Raw genomic sequence first — 18,010 nt, forward strand, 5'->3', positions numbered from 1 at the left:
GTTGAGTTGTATAGTTTTTGTAGTTCCTAATTTTGAACAATTAACTTTTATGTCTTTTACACATCAGCAAAAAAAATCAAAAATTAAAACATCAGAAGTGGCAAATGTTTACTGTTTGTTCTCAAACTATTTTATCGTTAGTGCAATGTTTTTAACTCCTCTTGTTAAAACCACTGTTTTAATCATACCTAATTGTCTGGTTATGTGCATGGTTTCATAACTCCAATGGAAATGGGCCAATTACATTTTGTCTGAGAAAAATTATTTCAGTAACAATTGTGTCTAGAGCGGTAATTCTCAACCTTCCCTTCCCACTTACATACCACCTTAAGCAATCCCTTACTAATCACAGCATTGGGATTACTTAAAATGGTATGTGAATGGAAAGAAAAAGTTTGAGAACCACTGAGCTACACCTGCTTTTTGAGAAAACTACCTATTTTCTTTTCTCGCATGGTGTTCTCTCACTTTGTGTGGGATACCATGAATACAGCTTGGAGTTCCAGTTGGAAATTGGAGCTCTTTGAAGGAAAACCAAAACTGATGTGTGTACCTAACACCAATGCATCAAAATACAAATGCCTTTGTTGAGCTTTGCTGATCTCCTATGCCATTAGCCTTCCCTTAAAAATTTCAAATTGAGGAAAGAAAAAAAGGGAATTATCAGGCAGGAAACTGTTAAAAATAGATCAGCAGCTAAAGCTGGCATTCTATTTAGTGTGGAAGGCTATTTTTTATCAACAAAAGTAATTTGCAGGATGTGTATGTCAATGCCAAGGCCAGCATTAGATGCCCATCCCTACTTGCCCTTGACAAACTGATAGAGAACCTTTGCAACCACTTGCAGTTTGAGTTATAATAATATTTCTAGTATTTAGAGTCAATGACAATGAAGTAACAGCAATTCCAAGGGCATAAGGCGACTTGTAAGTGGATGTCATCCCATTCACTTGCTGGTTTAGTCTCCCCTAGTTGTAGGATTACCAGCAATATATTTTGGATTTAATGAGAAATGGTCTCTGTTTTAAATTTGCCTCCTTTTTAAATTTATTATTGTGTTTGTTTAAATGCTTTTATTTATAATCTGTAATTTAATTATTTGCTGTACATTGACAAAGCTGATTTTCCAATAAAAGCGAAGCCAATCAATTGTTCTCCTGATGTATGGTGATCAGCAGACATCATCTCGCCCGCCATTTTAAATTTTGTTTCTTCCCTTGTTTTTTTTTGGGAGGATATGAATGAACTTGCTTGATGCGTAGGACTACATTAACACTGAAAGCCTGTTCTAGGCCAACAGGTAGAAACATTATCATCTTTCATATGAGGATCAGTCTGTCCTTTTTAGTTCCTGTTTCTCCATTTCCAGGGCCTCGCTAAGCAGAGGTGACTGGATTGTGGAGAAATTGTAGGAGGAATTGTTTGGTGAAGATATCTTGCAAGTAGAAATTATTGTTTTAAAAATACAACTTTAATTCCCGCCCCCCCCCCCCCCCCCCACCAGTCAGCTTGTAATTTTAGTTTTTATATCCTATACTTATGAGAAACAGAAATGAAAGTTCAAGGCCTTTGAGTCCAGGTTTGAAGTGAGAGTAGAAAACAAGCCAAATAACATGCAATTTGATAAGATTCAATGTTTTTCACTTCATTTACCAGGATGGTGTCATGTCACTAATTTTAACATTTATTGTTCTTCCTTAATTGCTGCTTGAAGATGGTGCTGAGCCACCCTGTTGAACTGTGGCAGTCAGAGTGGTAATGGTAGTCCTGGAGTATTGTTTCACATGGAGTTCCAGGATTTTGATCAAGAGAATATCGAGAAGCTCTGCTTTATTCCAAGGCAGCATAGTGTGTGACTTGTTATGCTTGTGTCCCTTTGTGAATGATGCTATTTCATTTCTAGCCAATACAGATCATGTGTTTGGGATATGTGCTGGAGAAACTTTGGCAAGTTGCTCCAGTGCATCTTATAGATAGTACACAGTACAGCTGGTGCACTGGTGATGGAAGGAATGTAGAGAAAAGTGACAATAATGACGGTTGCTTTATCTTGTAGGATGTTCAGTTTCTTGTATATAACCATATAACCATTTACGGAGTGGAAACAGGCCATGTTGGCCTTTCGAGTCCGCACCGGTTCACTGATTTTGTGTGCCCTCTAATGGTCCTGTTCTTCTTCTTCTTCTTCTTAACCAGGGTCTCAATATCTCTTGAAAACCAAGATTCCATACACCTTCCATACATCTTACCTGTAATTCAGATCCTTTGTATAATAAAAGTTAGACAGAGTTTAATTAAACAGGTCTTAGATAACTTGCAGAAGCTGAAATGCATGTTTATAAACATTCATGTCATTCATTTGGGAGTACCATTGGAGCTATATTTGTCAAGACAAAGAGAAACTATAGTATTCTACATTTGACCTGGTTAGAGAGTAGAAAGGGTTTGGGGAATTAATGGGTGATTCCTTCACCTTGAATATCCAGCGTCTGACCTGCTCTTGTCGTTCTGGAATTTGTGGTTGGTCTGCTTGCTTTCCTGGTCAGTGTTAAGAACGTCATTAGTAGAAGCAGAACTATGCCATTCACCCCTTGATTCCTGCACCACCATTCAATTAGGTCAAGGCTAATTTTTTAACTTTTCACAAACTTCCTATACCCTTTGATTTCATTAAAATCTAAGAACTCTCCAGGATGCTAGAGTGAGATGTTCAGCAATGGCATGGAAGAGATGATTCAATTCTTTCTCTTTAACTTGGCTTGTGTGGCCTGAATGTCACTGGCTGCTTATCTGAATACTGTGTGGCCTTATTATTGTAATGAAAGTGTAATAAATGTCATTATAAGGCAGACAAAATTTTGATTTTGGAAACTGCCATGAAGAAACCTTGCAGGACTATCCAGGAGTTCAGAGGATTGCCACCCCCCATCTTTTCTGTCTAGGAATGATTGGAGCCAGTGGAGATCCACCTTCCCCACCTCCAATTCCCATGGATTTAATTTTAATAGGACTCCTTGAAGGTGCATTTGGACAAATTCAAATGGACAAAAAAAAAGTTTCTCTCACTTCACTCTTGGAGTTCCATTCTGTTACAATGATATAAGGTTTGGAAGGTATTGGCAGGAGCCAAACTGAGCATGAATGAATAGATTATTGGCAAACAATGCCACTTCATTGCTCTGTCAACATCAGATTGATGATGATTACATCTAACTTGAATGGCTGGATTAGATCTCTGTGACTGGGGCATATTGAGCAATTTTAATGTCAATAATGGGCACCTTGGCTGAAGGTCTCACTAATTCTGAGTACAGCGCTATATGCAGATGTTGTCCAAGCCCATTATTCTTGCTCCTTTATTTTGTGCTATCTGATGGAGTATGCTGATCATGTGAAGAATTGTTTCTGGGTTCCTGTGAATAAAAGGAGGAATGCAGGATGGACTATACACTCAGCACACGGTTGCAAATGTCTCAGCCTTGCAAATGATTTGCCTGTCTTTAATATTGTTGAGGTTGGGAATGTGCACAGATTTGACAAGTTATGTTTATGTATCCAGTGAATATGTCATTTTGCTTTATTTGGATTAGATAATTATTGATGTTCATTGTAATTTTGACATAATTGTGTGCTTGAAGTCAGCTTCATTGCTTTGGCTCAGGAATAACATTTAGACCAGTCTGGTTTTGGCTGGTTCTTTAGTTATGAATGATTGGATAATCCAATGGTTGAGTAATCGTCATTACTCATGATGTTTATTTTTTTCCAGATTTTTAAAACTGATATTAAATTTACCAGCCATTTTTGCTGGGATGAATTTGTCTTGGGATCAATAGTCCAGGCTTCAGGTTAGATGATAAAACAATATAACATAGGAGCAGAAACAGGCCATTTGGCCCATTGAGTCTGCTCTGCTATTCCATTATGAGATGGCTCATTCTCCCACTCAGCCCCACTCCTCTGCCTTTTCCCCATAACCCTTGATACCTGATTATTCAGATACCTGAATCTCTGCCTAAAATACACCAAACGACCTGACCTCCACAGCCATCCCATGGTATCAAATTCCGGAGGTTCTTTGGCTAAAGAAATTCTTCTGCATCTCTGTTTTAAAAGAATGTCCTTCAATCCTGAAGTTGTGTCCTCTTGTCTATGGGAAACAACTTTCCCACATCTACTCTGTTCAGGCCTTTCAACATTCAAAATGCTTCAATGAGCCCCCCCCCCCCCAATTCTTCTGAACTATAAGGAGTACAGACTGAGCTGTCAAACATACTTGATGTGCTAATCCCTTCATTCCAGGAATCGGAAATCTTCTTTGAACCCTCTTCAAAGCCAGCACATCCTTTTTTAAATAAGAAGCCGAAAGCTGTACTCCAAACTCCAAGTGAAGCCTCACCAGTGCCTTAAAAAGCCTGAACATCATATCCCTTGCTCTTGTGTCCTATTCATCCTGATATGAATGTCAACATTATATTTGCCTTCTTCACCACTGACTCAACCTGGAGGTTAACCTTTAGCATATCCTGCACAAAGATGCCCAAGTCCCTTGTCAGGCAAGATTTTCCCTTAAGGAAACCATGCTGACTTTGGGCTATCTTCTCATGCACCTCCAGGTATTCCATAACCTCGTCTTTGACAATCAAATCCAACAACTTCCCAAACACCCATATTAGGTTAATGGGTCTATAATTTCCTTTCTGCTGCCTCCCTCCTTTTTTTTTAAATAGTGGAGTGGCCTTTGCAATTTTCCAGTCCTCTGGAACCATGTCAGAGTCTATTGATTCTGGGAAAATGATTTCTAAAGCCTCCACAATTCTATAGCTACTCCTTTCAGAACGTGAGGATGCATTTCATCTAGTCCAGGAGACTTATTCACCCTTAGATCAGCCATTCTCAACCTTGATTTGTGATGGCCCCCTTAGGACTCTGCTCAAAGTTTATGGGCCCGTTCCTTGTGAAGCAGTCAAGTTTTGGTTTCTTCCTTACTTCTCTCCTACCGATTGCATTAAAAGCAGCATGTTATGTGAGGACAAAAGAAAGCAAAGCTTTTATTTAATATGTTGTGACCCCTAGTGGGCTCATAGGGCCCCCATTGAGAATGGCTCCCTTAGACCATTCAATTTCCCAAGAACTTCCTCTCTGATGGTTGTTACTACACCCACCTCTATTCCCTGACCCACTTGAAAATTTTGGTATACTGCTGATGTCTTCCATAATGAAGACTGATGCAAAATACTTATTCAGTTCCTCTACCATCTCCTTTGTTCACATTAAATTTTACAGCATTATTCTTTATTGGTCCTATATCTATTCTCACCTTTTTTTAAACTCTTAATATACTTGAAAAAGCTTTTTACTATCCTTTTCGATATTATTTACTTCCTTTCATATTTTCTTTCCTAATTACCTTCTTAGTTACCTTTTGTAAGCTTTTAAAAGCTGCCCAGTCCTCCATCTTTCTCTAATTTTTGCTCTTTGAATGCTTTTACTTTGACACCCCTTGTTAGTCACAATTATGCTGTTTTTCCATTCAAATAGTTCTTCTTTTTCGGAGTACTCCGGTCCTGTGCCTTCCTTATTTCTCACAGAAGCTCCAGCCTTTCCTGCTGTGCCATCCTCCCTGCTGGTGAGCCTTTCCAATCAACTGTGCCCAGTTCCTCTCATACCTCTGTAGTCCCCCTTATTCCACTGGTATACTTGACACATCTGATTTTAGTATCTCACTCAAGCAGCAGGGTGAATTCTATCATATGACCACTGCCACCTAAGGGTTTCCTTACCTTCAACTCCCTGATCAACTCTGGTTCATTACAAAATACCGAATCCAAAATTGCCATTTCCCTGGTCATCTTGGCTACCCGCTATTCTAAGAAGCCAGCCTGAAAGCATTCCATAAATTCATTCTCATGGGATCCAGCACCAACCTGGTTTTCCCAATCAACCCACATTGTGAAATCTCCCATGACTATTGTAACATTGCCCTTTGTGCATGCCTTCTCTATCTCCATCTGTACTGTGCATGCCACATCCTGGCTACTGTTTGAAATTCCTGTATACAACTCTCATCAGGGTATTTTTGCCCTTACAGTTTCTTAATTCTACCCACAGAAATTTTATATCTTCTGATCTAATGTCTTCTCTCTCCAAAGAATGAATTCCATTTTTAACCAGCAGAACAACTCCACTCCCTCCACCTACCTTCCTGTCCTTCCGATACACTGTGTAAGCACGGATATTTAGTTCTCAGCTGTGGTCTTTCAGCCAGGATTATGTGATGGCCACAATATCATACTTGCGAACCTTCTTTCTTGTACTGCTGGCATTTAAATAAAGGACCTTCAATGTTGGATTCATCACCCTTTTCAATTTTATGTCCAAAATACTCCGTTAAATCTTACACTTGCAATTTTATAATCTTGTTACACAGTCCATTTACTTGTGCATCTTCTGGTCCCATACCCCAGCCCAACTAATTTAAATCTTCCCTAACAGCTCCAGCAAACCTGCCCACCAGGAAATTGCTCTCCCTTCTGTTCAGGTGCAACCTGTTTTGTTTCTACAGGCCTTACCTTCCCCAGAAGATGTGCCAATGACCCACGAATCTGAACCCCTGCCCCCTGCAACATTCATCTGCCATAATTTCCTATTTCTGCTTTCAATGGTGCATGGCACAGGAGGCAATCCAGAGATTACTAACCTTGAGGTCCTGCTTTCCAGCTTCCTTCCTAACTCCCTATATTCCCTCTTCAGGACCTCATCCTTATATCATTGGTACCAAAGTGGATCACTTTGTGGACCTTTGGCTGCTCACCCTCTCGCTTGAGAATGCTGCGGACTTGATTTGAGACATCCCTGACCTTTGCACCTGCAAGATAGCATACCATCTGGGAACCTCGATCTTGTTCACGTAAACACCTGCCTGTTCGCCTGACCAGTGAATCCTTAATTTCCTTCCCTTCTGAGCCGAAGAGCCAGCCTCTGTGCCAGACCTGACCACCAGGACTTGACCTTGGTAGATCGTCTCACCCAACAGTACCCAAAATGGTATACTCATTGTTGAGGGGAATGGCCACAGGGATACTCCTAATGGTCACCCAGTTACTTGCCTTTTGGGTGTGACTGTCTCTTTATAGTTTCTGTCCATCACCCCCTCTGTCTCCCAAAAGATCCGGAATTCATCCAGCACCAGTTCCTCGACATGGTCTGTAAGGAGCTGCAGCTGGATGCACCTCTAGTAGTCATCAGAGATGTGTGCTGTCCCAGATTTCCCGCAACCTGCAATTGGAGCATACCTCTGCCCTAGTTTCCATCTCTACTACCTACTCTAGGTTATTATGAAAATTCTTACCTGATCTTGCCTGTAGCACGTTCTCAGCCTCTGCTTGCTGAAACTCCACAAGCCAAAGTCCGAAGCTCCCACTTGTACACTGGCCCACTCACACAATGACCGCTAATCTTGTGCCTGCATTACTTTTATTTGTTCCTGCTAATTAATCATGATTCAATTGCCCTGCTAAAGAACCAAGCCCTGTGAATCCTCCTTTTCAAACTCTTATCTGTGTGTAACTCACTCTCCTTGTGAATTGATTGGTACGATCACATTTTAAAGATGTAGCTTAATCACTGTGTTTCCTTTGCATCAACATAATCATTCACCACTAACTTTTCTTAAAGTTTTATTCATGACACATTTGTCATAGAAGTTCATGAGTAAAATATTGCTAGCAAAGTTATTCCACTTTTCAAAAATAATGATCTTTTAGTGCATTCAGTGCTCAACTATCTGGACATTGCACACAAGGCTTGGTTATTAATGGGTCTACACCAGTGGTTCTTGTAAGACAGAATGTTTGTTGTAGTGGTCTTTATAAATTTGAAGATTTGGTAGAAGTTCAGAGGTTGTAAAAAAAAAAGCTTTGTGGTTTGATGATCACAGGGTGTGGTCCCAGAGCTGAGGGGAAATAAGGCAGGAAGTGGAAGGACCAAAGGATATGAGAGTCTGAGAGGAGTGAGTATGGAATAAAGACTTGAGCTGTGGGTGAAAACTCTGGTGGGGCACACTGCCCACAGCTCTAGAAATCCCAGTAAGTCAGTCTGGTTTGCAAAATTCCTTAATGGGAGTGCGTTTGAAAGATCTTTGTATTTATATAAAAAAAACCTCGTCATGCACCTTACACAAACCCAAAGTTATCTGGTGCCTAAATCTCAAGAACAGTTAAATAAATATTGTGGCAGCTCTTCACACTGTGACTGAGAATTGTCACTGAATTCTTCCATGCACATAAGTAATTGATGTGCTGGGAATAATGAGGGGTAAAGAAAATATTGCATTTGTAGGTCCATGCAGGAGCCTGCAAAAGGCATTGAAAAGGGAAAGGCTGTAGAAAGCAAGATGCAAGAGTCTAGTGAGGTGGGGCTGGAACCGCTAGGACAGGATACAACTGTGCCTGAATTACAGAAGAGTTCTGTTCCTGATATGTGTCCATAAGCTAATTTCTCTGCAAGTCAGAAACGTCCATTTTTGTCAGGTACCTATATCATATTGCTCTATGTACATTTGATTTAATTCTTTTATATCATTGAATAATCACCCTAACAATGTCCATAATTAAACTCATGAAATATAATATCCATTTATTAATATTTTATTGAGAATGCTCTAAAAATGTATGGGAGAACTTGTGTAAAAATGGATTTTCGTAAGTCAAATCATCTGCAACTTCAGGAGCACTTGCACACAGATAGCAAGATTGGGTGGGATAAATGGACCATTTTTGTAAGACTGGATCAGCCTGGGGCTGGTTAAGATACCATTTGAAGTGCACAAACTGGTAACTGTGGCACCAGGTCTCAGGTGTGTTATGTAGAAAGATTGAGGTAATCAGAGGTAAAAGGCCTGGAAAAGAAAATGATGCATCACTAGTATGATGGAAATAGAGTACTTAAAAGTGTACAATTGGGAAAGCAAGACATTAATAGAACAATGGAAAAATGAAACATTGCAGTGAATTGATTCAAGAATAGGATGTGCATGGACGAAGACACAATTGCACATCGGATAACAGAAACATCAGATATAGAATTGAACAAAAAGAATAATAATAAGAATATAATAATAAGGACTATTTCTTTTTAGGTCAGAAGTAACAACATTTAACCATCAGAATTTCACTTTTTTTTTAATGGAATCTACAAGTACATTGCTGTATCTTTTAGGGGGAAATCTGGCATGTTCTTGTAACAAAAGAGAGAAAATGTTGGAAATAAAAAGCAGATCAGGCAGCATCTCTGGAGAGAGAAGCAGAGCAATGTTTCAAATGGACAACCGTTCATTGTAGCTAAAACCTGGATTTCCCCCACTCTGAATTCTGGGGGCTTCCCCAGAGGATACCAGTAATTCATGAAGGCAGGTAATCACTGTAGAGCGCGTCGAAAGAACCAAAGACTTGTTGATCCAAACTAAGGCTTTTATTAACTAAAAGACTGGAGCATATCACATGTGGGTCGACCAGTCCAGAATGATCTGGTCTGGCTAGGAGCAATCCTTTAAGACCTGTAGTGGGTATGGTTACGCTCTCAGCCAATCACAGTCATCCTACACTACCATCTGTACATGTACATGTAGAATCTGTACTATCACAATCACCAACTTCTCAAGGACAGTTTGGGATGGGCAATAAATGCTGCCAATGCCAGTAATGTGTACTTCTTGGAAAGCTGGTGAGATACTATCCCAAACACTGCCCCCAAATCTCTCTTAACTAGAAAGTCAGATGTTCAGATTATTGTACTCTCATCTTCTTCTCTCAAATTTGAAAATAATAATTTTTTTGACGTTTTCTTTTTTTGCCATCTTGTACCATAGTTCTTGTATTAAACACAATGTTGGAGAAACTCAGCAGGTCAAACAGTGTACTTTATATACCAAAGATAAAGATACATAACCAACGTTTTAGAATGAGTCCTTCATCAAGCCCGAAATGTTGGTTATGTACCATTCTCTTTCCTATATAAAGTCACCAAATTTCCGAAAACACCGAATTTCATGACTTGTTCATGATAATAAATCCTGATTCTGAAAGGACACTGTTTGACCTGCTGAGTTTTTCCAACATTGTGTTTTTACTTCAACCACAGAGTCTGCAGAGCTTCGTGTTTTGCTCCATGGCTCTTGTATTTTCAGTTAGTCTTTTAAGTTTAAGATTATTTTCACCAAAGTTATTTTTTCAGATGCAATGGACAAGCAAAAGGAGTGGAGACTGATAATGCTAGGCCTCTCTTCCTTTTGTATTTCTGTACCTTTTTCTAACTTTCTCTACTCGGTCTAATATCAGATCTGCCACTCAGGGATTGGGATAGCAGGTTGGATATGTAGTGTGTGTGGAGGTGGGTGGGGGTGTGTTGACTTTCCCTGCCTCCTATCACAGATCACTGAACCTCACCTGTGGTGCAGCCAGACACATCCTGCCGGGGTATGGAACCCAACATTGTAAAGGAACAGCTGAAGGAGTCTGAGGCTGGTGGTCAAGTCCAGATGTGTAGATAAGAAACCCATTACCAAACATATGAACAAAGAAACAGGTGATATTTAATGTCAAAACAGTTGGGATATTTTCAGACCTTGGATTAACTATTAACAAACTGCTGATATAATTGTCAAGGTTCTTGCCAATGTTTGAGCTTGAGTGAAAAGTAGAAGTGGTTTTTTTTTTAACGGACTTGACCATGTTTGATCACTCTGCACTTTGTAGGTGAATCGTCAATTCATTTGAATTGTGATCAGTGACAGGAGATTCAAATTTCACCCTTTTGTGTGAATTTTCAATATCTGGAACTGCATATTTGTATCTCCTAATACTAATCCAATGTTGACCAATATAGTTTGTAATTATATATGCCCTTAATCAAAGGATAAAGGCAACACTTTGTTGATCAGCCTTGCCCTTTCTGTGGGAGCAAGTTATGACAAAGTGTCCTTCCAAAATAATTCCTCTTGCTCCCCTTTCTGAAGTGTAGAAGTTAAATTCTGACTGTTTGCTAGTTAACCCTTTGGACTCTCCCTGTTTTCAAGGACTGACAACAAGCACATATACTCCACGTCCCTGTTTTATACCCAACCACCAGCTGGTTCATACTGGTGTTTTACTGTAGATTACCCATGGTACCAGTCCGGAGAACATATTAGCAAAGGTTAAAAATGGCTGGAGACCCAAGAGTTAAATGACGATTAATCAGTTTTTCCATCTGATTTCAGTTTTGCATCTGTAAAATGTATAAAAAGCATATTTGCTTCTTCAAGGTAGAAAATCTACAATTGTAGAAGCTCTATTGTGCATTATGAGATGTTTTATATATATATATATATATATATATATATCTCTCTCTCATAGGATACATTTTATTTTTCTTGGATACATTGAGCTCAATTGCAGATTGACAGAATCAAGCCCAAAAGTCCTTGAATTATACAGAATGTTAGGTACAGAACAGTGATAGTCACTTGATCTTGAAGAAGCCTTGGATCTTAACAAATTTTGGAAGGTTTGCAAATGTACCCAACGCCTTCCACAGGGTGTCAGAATTGACTACAATCTGTGTCAAGTTAATGAAGGCCACATACAGATCCTATGCTTTTACTGATGCGTGACAATGACCAGGAATCCAAAATCACACACTGTGGGAGGATTTTCTTCCAAAGTAGAAGTAATCAATTAAGAGGATGTCAGCATAGCTTTTTTCTCTCTCTGCTATTAAGAGAAAGGCATTGCTATGAATTTCCCCATGCTGACTTATCTCCTTTCTTAAAGCTTGTTACAATGGTAACACTTCTCAACACCTTGAGAACCTCCCTATTGGACCAGATTAGAAACAGTTTGTGGAACTTGAGCTTCTGTCCCAGTGTGGAGAGATGACTTTGTTTCACTGTTGACTTGTGGTTCAGGAGATTCTCAGTGTTTCTTTCATTGGCTTTGCTTTTCTTTAGGAGAACTGCCCCTCTTTAATTCAAGTCATTTGGATCATGGGAATTTTGGCTATAATGTCTTCTCATTTCATCTTCATCACCAAGAAGTTTACCTTCCCTGGCCTTCAATCATTACTACTTATTTTTAATGAACGATCTAGCTCTGACTTTCACCAATGGACTATTCTCTTCTGCTGCGGGCACTAGATGTTGTTTATCATATTCAATAGACTATTCTCTACTGACTGATCAGGTCCAGAAATCACTGTTCTCTGTAATAGCTTGGTGATGGTCCCAATTTACATCCAAACTAAGGCTGGGTTCTTACCCTAACCCTGCTCTCCACCATTGATTTCCATTTATTCTCATTTTAGACTGCCATCCTACTTCAATTGACATTCAACACAGGATGGATAGTTAGTACATGAAGACTGGCCTCTCAGGTATTCATGACTGGCAATAACTATGACATCCTTTCATACATTGAGAATCTGCAATGGGCAGTTTTGCCCAAAGCTACACCAGGCCAGGAATATCATGCACATAAGGCATTAAGCCTTCATACAGCCCATCACTAAATACTCTGTCTTGGAAACTGCTGGAATGCATTTTTAGGGATCATGGTCTCCAGTAAGTTACAAAGGTCCAGGCCTGTCATTAATCACCATCCCTATGCCCCCTGATGGATCTGAAAGCTGGGTATCTGGTTTTCCATTATCAGAGACACCCTCTCATTCACCTTGTTTCTCTCTTTCCACATTGCGATAAAGGATCTTTGACCAGAAAGGTTAGCTCTGTTCCCTCAGATCCAGCCTGACCAGCATTTTCTAATCAAGCATCTACAGTTTGTTTTGATTCTCGAGCATTGTAAATAATTTTACTCCCAGGAATCAACATCCCAATTCCAAAAAGCACACAATATCTTTCATATATCTTCGATGTCTCCGCAGTTGTTTGCTTGAAATTACTTTTTATTTGATTCTTAAATTATTGATCTGTAAATGTTACCCCCCTCCCCCCAAGATACTTCTCAGCTCCCTAAGCCATGAACAAGCTAATCAATTTAGCTTTTAAGTTAGAGACATATGAGAGACTGCAGATGCTGGAATCTGGGGTCTTGATGAAGGGTCTCGATGCAGAGCATTGACCATTCTATTCCTCCCTCTGTTGTTGCTTGACCTTGATGCACTGTGTTCCTGCTGAAGATTGGTTTTTTTATGCTACATTTTCAGTTACTTCATTGTGTAATCATGTAAAATGTACTCCTGAAGCCAAGGATCAGAGTGTGTGCTTGGAAATTCATTTTCCCAGCATCTGAACTAGAAAGTGGCTTCTTTATTCCAAAGCTTTTAGTAGCTGAACTTTGCAAGATTGAATTTATTAACCAAACTCTGCTACATTTTAACTCTCTCTGGACTCAGTGCACACATCGGGCAGAAGAAAGAATCTTTCTACACTTTTTCCTCTTCACAAAATTGTGCCATTATTTTTTTTTTTAGGGGGGGATTTCAGCATCTTCTGCATCAGGGGTCAATATACATTACAAAAATATTTCAATTGATTTCAACATGACTCTCATGAAGTTGCATTCAGAGGACAAAACATGGAAAACCATAAAATCATAATTAGATGGCTCAGTGGAAGTTTCTTTGGATTGTTCCTGTCATTTCTAATGAAATTACTTAAAAACATTAGAAATCAAAACACGTATAGATGGCATCACCTGATCCGATATTCGGGATGATCATCGCCGATCCTTAATGTCAAGAGTCCCTTTCTTGCTCCAATTAAAGTTTCACTTGCAGTTGAAATTACTCAGCTACTGTGCATTCACAGCTCTCTGAGGCAGAACAATCCTAAGGACCTGTGCAGAAGTTTGTTCATCTCAATCCTATAAGAGTCAAACTCTTATCCTAAGATCCTGGTTCTAAGCTGTCTACATAAAGAAAATACTCTCAATATTTGCCCTCCAATTATTCTTGAAATCTTTTAGATTTTCAAGTTCAAATTTTTCATCATCGAATTGTACAAGCAAAACCCAATGCAGCAGTGTTCTCCAGACCTCAATGCAAAAACATTCAGGCATTACACACATACAGACAAATAATACCTGTGGAGTAGATATATACATAAATTTAAAATAACATAAATATCGTTGAATAAATGGTAGAGTCTCACTGGATTGGCATGAGCAGTTCATTCAGTCATTCCACAGTCTCACTGCTCTTGGAATGAAGCTGTTTCCCAGCCTAGTGGTTCTAACTCTGATGCTCCCATATCTCTTTCCTGACGGGGAAGATACTGAAAGATACAGGGTGGTAGGGATCATCAACAATTTTGTGAGCCCTCTTTAAACAATTATCCTGGTGGATCTCGTTGTTAGGTGGGAGGGAGGCCCCATTGATTCTCTCTCTCACTCTTAAAGTCCTGTGGATTGACCCCCGACCCAATGCTCCAAAGCAACTCTATCACACTGTGCTGCAGCCAGTCAGAATTCTCTTGACATATTTCCTCTACAAGGTTGACAGGATAATGACCGGTAGCCTTGCCTGCCTCAGTCTTCTCAGGAAGTACAGTCGCTCTTGTGCCTTCCTGACAAGTGAGGAGATGTGTGTCTAGGATGCCACTTGAGTGGACTCCGAGTAACTTAGAGCTCTCCACTACTGAGCAGTGGAGAGTGGTTGTCCCTGGTCCTCCTGAAGTCCAAAATCCTCTCCTTTGTCTGGGGAATGATCATATTAAATGCTGAACTGAAGACAATGAACAGCAACCTGACATATGAGGCATTGTTCTGCAGGTGAATCACATTGAGTGGAGGGACAAGGCTATAGCATCATTGCTGGAATGGTTCTTTCTGTAGGTGAATTGAAATGGGTCCAGTGTTTCTGAGACATGTGCTTCGATGCGTTCCAACAACAGGTCCTCGAAGCATTTCGTAACGATGGTTAGTGCCACGAGGCAGAAGTTGTTGAGGCCTGTTACTGTGGTCCTCTTGTGTGGTTATCTTGAAACCCACAGGATGATGGACTGTTGCAGTGATGTGTTGAGAATGTCCATAAGGACTTCCATTAGTTGATCGCATTCTCTTCTCTTTCTTCAAGACCATTGTGTGTGGGTCCATCCCTGTCTCTCCTTGTAGATGATTGGCAGAATTGTAAGATTCTATCAGCTCAGGTGAAGTGGTCATCTTATGGCCAGCAGAATACCAACATCCATGCTCCAAACTTAAATTTGGTTCTCCTTCCAAAGGACAGTCAGGAGGGACAATAAATAGTTGTTGACAGGAAAACTCACACCCTGAAATAAATGGAAAAAAAATCTGCAAATTTCAGATCAAAACTGATGCTCGATGGGAATCCGTACCAAAGAGAATCGTAATTGATTTTAAGTTGGTTCATTAAGTTTAAAAAAAAATGTAGGTATGATAAGCCAATGCTATTTGGGGAAGAGGAAGTAGGTGTTCTTGTTCCATATTGTAATCAAAACCACTTGAAGAAAGAATAGACTGGAATTTCTGTCCTATTAATAAAAGCATATTCTGTAATCACAAATTATTCATTTATTGTGATCCCTGCTCACTCATCACTTCGGAGAATCCACTCCCACTATGTCACCATTATTCATGGAGTAAAGATTTTAATTTTTAAAACTTAGACACACAGCACAGTAACAGGCCAATTCGGCCCTATGAATCTGTGCCACCCAATTTACACCCCCGTACATTTTTGAAAGGTGGGAAGAAACTGGAGTCCCCAGAGGAAACCCATGCAGACATGGGGAGAAAGTACAAACTCCTTACAAATAGCGTGGGATTCAAACCCAGGTCCAGTCCCAATCACTGGTGCTGTAAAGATGTTGCACCACCCTAAATGCTGTATAAAATCTTTTTAAAAATTAAGGCAAAATTTTTGATCCTGTAATATTTGTAGTATAGGTTATTACCAGGCTACAAATTCTCATACAATAAACATCTCATATACTGTATATGAATGGCAGGATCGATGTGGATGGATTTGCTGGCTACTGCAGGTCTGCAGGCATCTTTTGCCAAATGGGGACAGAGCACTGCTCCTTGTTTCCTTTTCCCACCGCCCTCCCATCTGCTGAGCCGCAACCATCAGGGGCTGGATCGAGCCCACTGACTCATGGAGTAGGTGAGGCCAGCTTGTGGCCGTTCTTCCCTCGCCTGCTCGCTCTCCTGTCGGAACTCTTTCTGTGATTTATTAGATTAATTTATTACTGTCTTGTGCACTGAGATGCAGTGAAACACACTTTTTTTGTGTGCCATTCAAAGGCTAGCAAGGAGTCACTACTCTCCAGTGTCATCACAAAAAAAAGAAAATAAATAGAGCTTTTCCTTCAGATTGAGGAGCACTCCACCTCCTTTGTGTTGTTCATGAACAGTTTGGGTTATGAACAACTCTCAGGAATGGACACTTGTCATAACCTGGGGTCTTCCTGTAAAGTGTGCACATTCTGCTTTTGTTGAATATATCAGGTTCAATCCTATTTGTTCCATTGAATAAATTAGAATGAGCTATAAGGAATTCTTAGTCATCACTTAATCTGTTTGTCCGCAGGATATGTGCATGCAGTTCAGGTGACAGTGAAGGACAGCCATCTGAATGGAACAGAAGGAGGGAATGTGACCTTGCTTTGTACATTCAAAACCACCCATAGTGATTCAACGAACCTGAACATCCAATGGACTTTCATTCCAAGCCACTCCAAATCAAATGAGCAGGTAAATCCAACTCTAGCTTCAGATGTGAAAATCCCAGTCTTGCTATTTGTAAGCATTGCACTGTGGGATTTGGTGAGGGCTGCTCCAGATTCTCCTGGAAGGTCCAGGGCTAGGGTAGGGTTACATTATTTGCATAACCTGGGACATAATAGCCGCAGCTCCAATATCCATGAGAAAGAAACGATGGAAGGAAAAAGATAAAGTTCTTCTCACCCCACTTCCACCTCCGCACCTTTGTCTCACAAGCGCCGGCAGATTAGTAAATCGGGAAATGCACAGGAATTAAATAAATATTTGGTGCGAATCTTCACAGAAGAAGAGATAGAAAACTTCCTGGAAATGGTGGAGGAGAACACGTCTAATTAAATGAGGTGTGCAAAAAAAAACACTGGCGTGGATGCAATGTTAGATTTGGAGACTGGTGGATCAAGCTAATTTTTGAAGAGCCGATCTGATCAGACACAAGGAAACAGGGCCGTAGCCTTGACCTGCCAGGGAGTCTAATTAAGACTGTTTGGCTCCTGTGTCCAGACCTGTTCCAGCATTTAGGAGTGAACATTGGAAATATTCCTTCATGCAAACATCTTGTAAGTCTGAAATCGTCTCCTGCAAATAGCTATAAGAAAGTAAGAGTGACAAATGTTGAGGTTTGTGGATTAAAAATAGACGGATAAAGTGAAGGCACATTTCAGCCATTATTATAGAATGATAGATTTGGCTTGAGGGGTGAGTGCCCTTCCCATTTTTGTGTTGTTCTTTCCTCCATGTGATAGTAACTGTGTAAAATCTTGGGGTTCTATTCTGTGTAAATGATTTAGACAGTATATTATAAGTGATAGAATATTTTGAACAGATGTGGATGAGAAACAGGTGTAAATGGGTATGGAGGAGAGGCAATCGACAAGCTGAATCCTTTTACTTCGACACAACTATGAAGCTATTGCCCTTTAGACATGACACTGCTTTTACTTATTTGGTTCTAGTAGACACAACATAATACTTCATCATATTACTGTGAGGGCCGCACGGTTAGTGTAGCGGTCAGCGCAATGCTGTTACAGCGCCAGTGACCGGGATTCGAATCTGGTGCTGTCTGTAAGGAGTTTGTACGTTCTTCCCATGTCTGTGTGGATTTCTTCTGGGTTCTCCAGTTTCTCCTCACCCTTCAAAATGTACTGGGTCAATTGGGTGTAATTGGGCAGCAGGCCTTTTACCCTGCTGCATGTCTAAATTTTAAAAATGTAATTTAAATGTCAACTGTTATAAATTTGTGCACAAACTTAATTAAAAAAAGTATGTGT

At 40.0% G+C, this 18,010-nt stretch overlaps 1 protein-coding gene across 2 annotated transcripts in view; it reads left to right on the forward strand.

Annotated features, from left to right (window-relative positions):
* Positions 1-18,010, forward strand: part of LOC138740407 (V-set and immunoglobulin domain-containing protein 1-like) — a 56,097-nt gene that overhangs the window by 14,942 nt on the left and 23,145 nt on the right. For both annotated transcript variants that reach the window (XM_069892993.1, XM_069892994.1), the window contains one exon: positions 16,546-16,709. In XM_069892993.1, the coding sequence (XP_069749094.1) occupies positions 16,546-16,709 (164 nt within the window). The remainder of the gene's footprint in view (positions 1-16,545; positions 16,710-18,010) is intronic.

Source organism: Narcine bancroftii, chromosome 8 (assembly GCF_036971445.1).
Source record: "Narcine bancroftii isolate sNarBan1 chromosome 8, sNarBan1.hap1, whole genome shotgun sequence".
In the NCBI taxonomy this organism is placed as follows: Eukaryota; Metazoa; Chordata; class Chondrichthyes; order Torpediniformes; family Narcinidae; genus Narcine; species Narcine bancroftii.